The sequence below is a fragment of the Centrocercus urophasianus genome, unplaced genomic scaffold (assembly GCF_019232065.1).
Source record: "Centrocercus urophasianus isolate 14NV4802_14NV808 unplaced genomic scaffold, USGS_Curo_1.0 seq_1140, whole genome shotgun sequence".
In the NCBI taxonomy this organism is placed as follows: Eukaryota; Metazoa; Chordata; class Aves; order Galliformes; family Phasianidae; genus Centrocercus; species Centrocercus urophasianus.
Window position 1 is genome coordinate 1 of NW_024884299.1, and position 7847 is coordinate 7847.

At 55.0% G+C, this 7847-nt stretch overlaps 1 protein-coding gene across 1 annotated transcript; it reads left to right on the top strand.

Moving 5' to 3' along the window:
* The first annotated feature begins 2219 nt into the window (after positions 1 to 2219).
* On the top strand, positions 2220 to 5388 carry CDKN1B (cyclin dependent kinase inhibitor 1B). The gene is made up of 3 exons (XM_042809265.1): positions 2220 to 2868; positions 3271 to 3401; positions 4328 to 5388. The coding sequence occupies exons 1-2, from the start codon at positions 2394 to 2396 to the stop codon at positions 3390 to 3392; spliced, it is 597 nt and encodes a 198-aa protein (XP_042665199.1). The 5' UTR covers positions 2220 to 2393; the 3' UTR covers positions 3393 to 3401; positions 4328 to 5388.
* The last annotated feature ends 2459 nt before the right edge of the window (positions 5389 to 7847 follow it).

Genomic DNA, 7847 nt, shown 5'->3' on the forward strand with positions numbered 1-7847 from the left:
TTTGCCCGAGAGGAACTTTTTTTTTCTTTTTCTTTTTCTTTTTTTCTTCTCCTCTTTCTTTTCCAAGCGCTACAGGGAGATAAATCAGTGCTCTTTTCAGCTGCCATCATGTCTGCGGGTGTTTATCCGTCAGGCTACGCTGTATTTTCCAGTGTTTGCTTCCTATTATTACCAATCATCATAATTTATTATTATTGGCATGGTTTTGCACTGTGTCATAATCCTGCCATCAAGGATTCTGGTTACAGGAATCAGGCATTGGTTCCCAGTAAGGCAGAGCAGTAGGAATTCCCTATCTCAGATGGTTTCAGCAGGTTATGGGGGAGCTGCTCAACAGACTGCTTTCCTGCTATGTACCCAGTTGTGCACAGCTAAGAAAACAACCCAAGTGTCCCACACCTCACATGAGAAGTGGAGAATTCTGAAATGGCACTACCTTAATGATAGCTAAGTTAAAGACAGGAAAGCCTGGGGAAGAGAAAACGAAGTCCTCAAATGAAGCAGATGAACAAGTCCCACTTTGCCAGCTCGCACAGTTTTGGTTTTTTTTTTTTCCTTTTTTCCCCACAGAGTTACTACTCCAAAAAACAAAACAAAACAAAGAAACCCAACAACAAACACCTAAGATGCAGACATGGGGATGTCAGCTTCAATTCTCTGTGAATTGGTAGATCTTGTGGTTGCTGAGAGGAGCTGGAAAACAACTTGTGGTAAAAGTTCTGTGAAGCAAAAATAACAGGGCTAACATTTTATTTCAACCTTGTGTTTTTCAAACATTTTTATTTTTCTCTTTGGCTGCACACAACACTTTTTGAATTCAGGGCTGACAAGACCAGGCTGACCCAGGAGAGCAGGCTGAGCAAGGTGGGGGGCTGCTGCCTCAGGGAAGGAGGCCCACAGACAATTGTGCCCTGGGGATAAGCACTGCATGCTGATTCTGTTCCCTTTCCAGTGCCTGCACAGGTGAGGCCCCAGTCCAAAACAGCAACTGCAGGGTAAGTTTTGGTGGCCCGTCACAACTGCAAGGCCTGAAGCAAAACATGTGTGAGTACAGACATGGCAAAAGCTCCCTATCTTCAAGGCCACAAGATTTGGGACAGTTGCACTTTGCAGAGGGTGCCAGGCCAGCCACTTTGGTATGTAGCCCCCAGGTGACCTGGGCCCTGGGGAAGTCCCAGACCTCCAGGATCTGAAAACAGACCTTATGTCCTGTGGGGCTGTCCTGAGCAAGGGATGCTGGCTGTAGAAAGGAGTGGGAACAAGGAAGGCCAGGAGGAGAACACTGGACTGCTCTTAACTCCAGTGGACCTGCTGTAGGAATCAGAGGAATGGCTCAGAAAACCCTGTCCATGACTCCTGACTCAACTAATCTGCAAAACACACAAACTGCACAAACTTGAAGGCTTTTATTTTCTTTCCCCTGCTAACTCAGAACACAGGTCCCTGCTGAGAATTCTTACAGCTACTTCCACACCTGGGCCCTCCCTGCCGGCAGGGCAGCAGGAGCCTCTCCTCACTCTCTCCTTTTCCCTCTGCGGGCAGCACGACGGGGTTGCGGGGCAGCGACCCACTCCCTCGCCCCAGCTGGGTTGCAGCTCCCGGCCCGCTCTGACTTCCAGACCCGGTGAAAGCAGAGCGATGGCCATAACGAGTCAAAATGCAGCTAGCCCCCTCGACTTGCACAACTTTCACCATACTTGACTCCGCAGCGGGAGGCGGGTTCACGTGCGCGGAGCGGAGCGGTGCAGAGCGCCGTGCCGCGCCACGCCACGCCGTGCCGTGCCCCCCACGCTCTCCCCGCCCGCCAAGGGGCGGCCGCCGGCCAGGGCCACCTTTAGAGCCGGCGGCGGCTGCGAGGTATGGCCGTGCCGACGGGGCGGTGCCGTCCGCCGTAACCAATGGCTCGGCTCCGCTGTTTAAATAGACTCGTCCTGTCAATCATTTTCTCCTTCGTCAACCTCCCTTCAATCGCCATATTGGGATCTGAGAAAAGGGCTCGTCTCGGCTTGTTTTTTTTCCCTCTCCGCCCGTACGACGTGGCCGTGGGGAGAGCGGCGGGGCCGTGCGGGCAGCGGTGGGGCCGCGCGGACAGCAGCGCGAGGGCGCCCCCGGGGCCGCGGAGGGCAGCGCCGCTCCCCGCTCGGCTGCTCCCCTCCGGAGCCGCCCGGGCTGCCCGGCGGCGGCTGTCGGGGTTCGGCCGGCCCGGCGCTTATGCAATTGCGCGCTGCCGCCTCTCCTCCGCGGGCCGAGGCGGGGCCGCAGAGAGGGGGCCGTACGGAGAGAGACCGCGGAGGGGAACCTGCGAGCGGCCGCGGGTAAGAAGCGGAGAGGAAGAGCGGGGAGAGCCGCGAGAAAACCCACCGCCATCGGTGACGGCAGAAAGGGAGGGGGAGATGTCAAACGTCCGCATTTCTAATGGGAGCCCTACCCTGGAGCGCATGGAGGCGCGGCAGTCGGAGTACCCGAAGCCGTCGGCCTGCAGGAACCTCTTCGGGCCGGTAAACCACGAAGAGTTAAACAGGGACTTGAAGAAGCACCGCAAGGAAATGGAAGAGGCATGCCAGAGGAAGTGGAATTTCGATTTCCAGAACCACAAGCCGCTGGAAGGCAGGTACGAGTGGCAAGCCGTGGAGAAGGGGAGCTCGCCCGATTTCTACTTCAGACCGCCGAGGCTACCCAAAGCCGTTTGCAGGTCCGTCGGCCGTCAGAGCCTGGATGTAAACGGGAATTGCCAAACCGCGATTTGCGCCGCTTCTCAGGGAATCTCAGAGGACACTCACTGTGTAGGCCGAAAGACTGATGTTGCTGGCAGTCAGACGGACTTTGCAGAGCAGTGCGCCGGGCAGAGGAAAAGACCCGCCGCCGACGGTAACGTAACCCCGCGGGCAGCGCCGTGCGCCGGGCCCGGCACCCGCCTCCTGCCGCCGGAACGGCCCCGGTGCCGTCCGCAGCACCGGGAGCTCCGCGGTCGGTGGGGGCCGGGGGTGAGAGCCTCGCGTCCATCGGCACCCCTCTCGGAGGAGAGGAGGGGAGGCTCCATCGCCGGACTTGGGGCGAAACTAAAACGCGCATCTCTTGCCGAGAGAGAAGCCTGCCCGTGCCCACCTTTGCGTAGCCCGATAGCTGACGTAGGGATGCGGGGATGTGCGGGAATAAGCCCCGGCCCCGTCGCTCCTCCCGCCCCCGGGTGCCGAGCGAGCACCTTGCGGGACAATATTTTAAACCAGTGTTCTCCCCCCTCCCCCCCTGTTTTTAATTTTCCCCTCCTAGATTCCTCTCCTCAAAATAAAAGAGCCAACACAACAGAAGAGGAGGTTTCAGAAGACTCCCCCAGTGCCAGTTCAGTGGAGCAAACACCCAAGAAATCGAGCCCGAGACGACATCAAACGTAAACTCCCTAAGTAGGTTCCCTTCGGGCTCCGGGCGTTAGGATGCCGTGGGGGAAGCCGCGAGGGTCTCCTGCTGGGGGCCGGCTGCTGGGGCCGCAGTGACCAGGTGGCCCCGCTCTTTTCCCCGAGCTCCTGGGGCCGTGCCGGCCGAGGGACGGGGCTCGACGCGGGGCGTGGGTTCGGGTGGGCTGCCCCACCTCGGCGCTATTGCCACTGTCCCACCTTGGCAGGGAGCTGCAGCCTAGCAGAGCTCTAGGGTCGTAAAAGCCGGGCTGTTCGGGAGCCTTTCGGTCTGAGTAAGACGAGGTGGTTCTCCGTTCTTTTATTTTTTTATTTTTTTTTTCTCCCCCCTCACCCCCTCCCCGGTTGTTGTGGTTTAGTTTTAGGCGCTGGCTGAGTTTCCAGGGAAGGGAGCGGGTTAATGGCAGCCGTGTGTGGTGTTCTTGTTGTTGTTTTGTTTCAGCGCGAGGGCTGGGGCGGAGGGAGGTGGTACATTGCGCCGGCGGTTTCGGGGCCGAGGTTAGCGGGGAGGTTCGCAAACGCGGTTCGCGATTGTGCCGAAGAGATTAAGCTGTAAAGCAGAAGTTGCAACAAATTACTCCTGCTGGGGGGAGCCGCGGCGGAGCGCGTCAGCCCTCGCCTCTATGCAAATGCCGCACCACCGCCCGCTCCTTTGGGGCGGGGGCAGTTCCGCGGCTCGGCGGCTGCTCGGCCCCGAGGGCTCCGAGCGGAGGCGGCCGACGGCCCTGGGGCGGCGCAGCCCCGACGGGAGCGGCCGGGCTAAGAGCGCCGCGGGGCCGGGACGCCGCAGGGCCCTGCCCGGGGTGGGCCTGCCCGCCGCGGGGAGCGGCGTCAGCTCGGACCGGTCGCGCCCGGGGAAGGGAGTGCGTCGCTTTCAGCTTCTCTAATGTCTTCTCCCTGTCTTCTTCCCGTTGCAGGGCGGAGGACTCGCGTTTCCTTGCTCATCGGGGGGTGGTGAAGCCAGGAAGATATAAAGTTGTAGTAGAGATGAATACATATCGTCGGTCTCCGTGGGATGGGGATCCTGTGCAAGCACTGAAAAACAACGACAGCAAAACAAAAAAAAAGCAGACAATAACACTAAAAATTTAGACACTCTTAAAAGACCTGCCTCTAAAAGCATCGGATGTAGCATTGTGCAATTAGGTGTTTCCTTATTTGCTTCATTGTACTACCTGTGTATATAGTTTTTACCTTATGTAGCACATAAACGTTTTGGGAAGGGGGGGAGAGGAAGAAGGTGACCGATCGAATCTTGCTTTCGCCATCTAGCAAGCAAAGAAATGAAGAGAAGCAGTGTAGGCTTTTTATTCCTTAAAGATGTATTGTCCCTTTAAGTGGGTCCCCTGTGTTTTTATTTTTTCCTCGCACCACGGTGGTAGTGCTGCTCACAGCAGATGCCTGCAGGCCGCCATCAGAGCCCTCCTCTCTGTGCTGGGCTGAAGGGGTGGGAGGCGGGGTGATCCCCCACCTCAAATCCCTGTATGAAATTGGAATGCCTCTACACTCTCAGAAATTCACCCCATTTGCTACATCGCTGGATTTATTATTTTTTATTTTTGGAAGGGTATCTCCAGTGTTGCTGTTTTCTGACCTGGCCCACATCCTTTCGTCCTTACGTGAGGGAAGGGGATACTACATCTTTAAACAGTATTTCTACATTGCCTGTGTACCTGTATGTAAAAATAAAAAAAGAAAGTTTGAAGTGTACCTGTGTACATAACTCTGTAAAGACACTGAGAAATTATACTAACTTATTTATGTTTAAAAGATTTTTTTTTAATCTAGAAAACAGTATTTTTCCCCATAAAGCCAAAGCGGCGTGTTTTTGTGCATTTGTAAATGCTCTATTTGGTAGACTTCTTAGAGGTTTTTTTTTTTTTTTTTTTTTTTTTTTTTTTCCTTCCTTCCTGATAATATGGCTGTGCTTAAAGGATTGCAGACTGAGCCAATTCCATATTTTTTGTAATGTTTGGGGGAAAAAAAAAAAAAAAAAAAAAAAGCAGAAATACAGATCGATGTTGTTTCACGGCGAGCAATCAATAAAGAGAAGTGCCATCTGTAAGAGCCATGTCCTTCCTGAGTGTGTGTGTGCAGCTCCCAGGGGGCTGCCTGGCGTGTCGGCCTGGCACAGGTGGAGGGATGCAGCCCTCGGTGCTGTGCTAGTTCTCGATGAGAGTTGGGTTGAACGTGTCCTCTCCAGTTCTAAGTTGTGGAACGTCCCCCCATCACAATTGATCATTTGTTTTTTTTTTCTATTTTACGTAACGGTGAAGCAGCTCGAGACGCTGTTGTTTTGGTGTAGACCCGAGGGAAACACCTCAACCCCGAGCCCAGTGGGCCGGTACCGTGCTCTTGGTCCCCATCAACCCCTCGTTCTGGGTAGGCCAGAGCCAAAGCTTACACCCCCTCTCCTCCCCCCAGCCCAGAGTACGGCCGCTTCCGCGCCGCCAGGCGCCCAAACCCGAGGTCTGGGCCCGGGGCCTGCCGGCCCGCGGCCTGGCGCCGACCAAGCGCCGCGTCCCACCCTCTCCCGCCGCCTCGGCGCTAACCAAGATGGCGTCCGGCCCCGCCGCCCGAGCACCGCTGCGGGCAGCCCCCGGCCCAGCCCATCTCCCTCTCCGCGGACTCCCCCGGCTGCCACAGATCGGCGAGCCCAGCATTTGCGGTGGCAAGGTGCGGGTGCTCCCCCCCCTCCCCTGGAACACAGCGAAGGAGACGATTTTCATCGTGCGAAAATGAGCGCAGCGCGATGGAAAGGGGCGGGGGGTGGGGGAAGCCCTGGGCGAGCCTTCTCCGCGTTCCCCCCGCTCTGCAACTCGATCCGGCTGTTGATCGCGGTGGCGCTTGGGCTCGCCCTCGCGTTGGAACCTCCCGAAAACGCTGTGCTGAGGCGGGGAGGGACGGGACAGCCACTCGGCTTTGTCCCCTGGCGAGGAGTGCGCACAGAGCCGGAGCTTCCCGGGGACTAACGAGTATTTTTTCCCCCCCAAGACGAACAAAGTGCTCGGGGGAGCTGCTGCAAGCAAGTCCGCCGCCTCAGTTTCTTTTTTTTTAGTTTTTTTTTTTTTTTTTTTTTTTTGATAGGTGATGGGGCTTTCCGCCCCGCTCTCTGCCAGTCCCCTCGCCCTTCCCGTTTGGCGGGACCGGGGGAGGGGACAGCCCCTCTCCCCCCGCCCGGCTTGTTGTTGTGGAGGGGCTTGGCGGCGGAACCTCCGCAGGAGGAAGCGGGCGGAGCGGGGGGGAGGGGGCGGATTTAAGGTAGCGCGAGTAACGCAGGGCTGAGCCGGGCCGAGGAGCAACTTTTTTTTTTTTTTTTTTAAATTATTATTTAAAAATATCATTTTATTCCTCCCCGCCTCTGCCCCGTCGCAGCCTTTCCTCTTCGGGCTGCTGGAGGCAACCTTGCCCCGTTGCTCCGCTCCAACAGCGCCGCTCCCGGCACGGCAAGGGGGAGGCGGGCGCGGCGTGCTGGGCCCGGCCCGGCCCGACTGATGCAATAGGCGCGGCTGCCGGGCTGCCCCGCGGGAGCGCGCACGCACGCGCGCGCAACCACCCCCTCCCCTCCCCCCCGTCTGACGGTCCGCTCTGCGCTCCTCCGCGGCGGGAACAGGGTGTCGGGCAACGCGAAGTCTTCAGATGCCCGTCTCTATCCGTGCTTCTGAGAAGCTCCAGATGACAAAACCTGGAGAAAAAGAACTTCGTAGTTTTCAAAAGAAAACATCCCCCTTCAGAAACACCAACGCATTTACTTTCAGCATCTTTTTGTTTTGATGTTTTCATCTTTTCATTTTAAAATACTTCTTTTTCTGCATTTAAAAAGTAATCTATTATTCTCTTGTTGCTTTTTTGATTGTATCTTTTTTTTTTTTTAATATGCATCCAATGAAAGTATTTCCAGTAGAATGACAAAAACAAAATGCCTTGTCAGGTTTACAATACAGTAATTCCATTATATTGTGTAAGGTGTTTTGCCCAGTCTTGAGGTGAGATGTTTTCTGGTTTGATTTTGCTGGTAAATCCTTGAAAACATTCTCTTCCTTATTCTATTTCTTTAAGTATTGATTAATTTTCCCTACCAACATCTGGTATGCTTACTGAGCTGAAGAGAGGTATTTTCGAACTGGCCAGTCTGTATCTGCATGGCACTCGCAGTGTCATCCAGCTGGGCTTCCTCCTCCATCCAGTGTGCATTTCTTCAAAAAGAAAAAAAAAAAGTACTTTTTTTTTTTTTAATTGAAAATAAAAACTCATGACTAGTTTACTTAAAAGGTGGGGGAAATGTATGTTTTCCTATGTTGTTTTGGCTGAATACAAAAAGTGCAGCTGCCTAAATCAGCATCAGACCACCCACTCTTCCTCTACTACTGCCTGAAGAAGCAAAATACAACAGGGAGCAGTTAGAAAAATCCTCTTAAAGGAGGTTACCAATGAGGC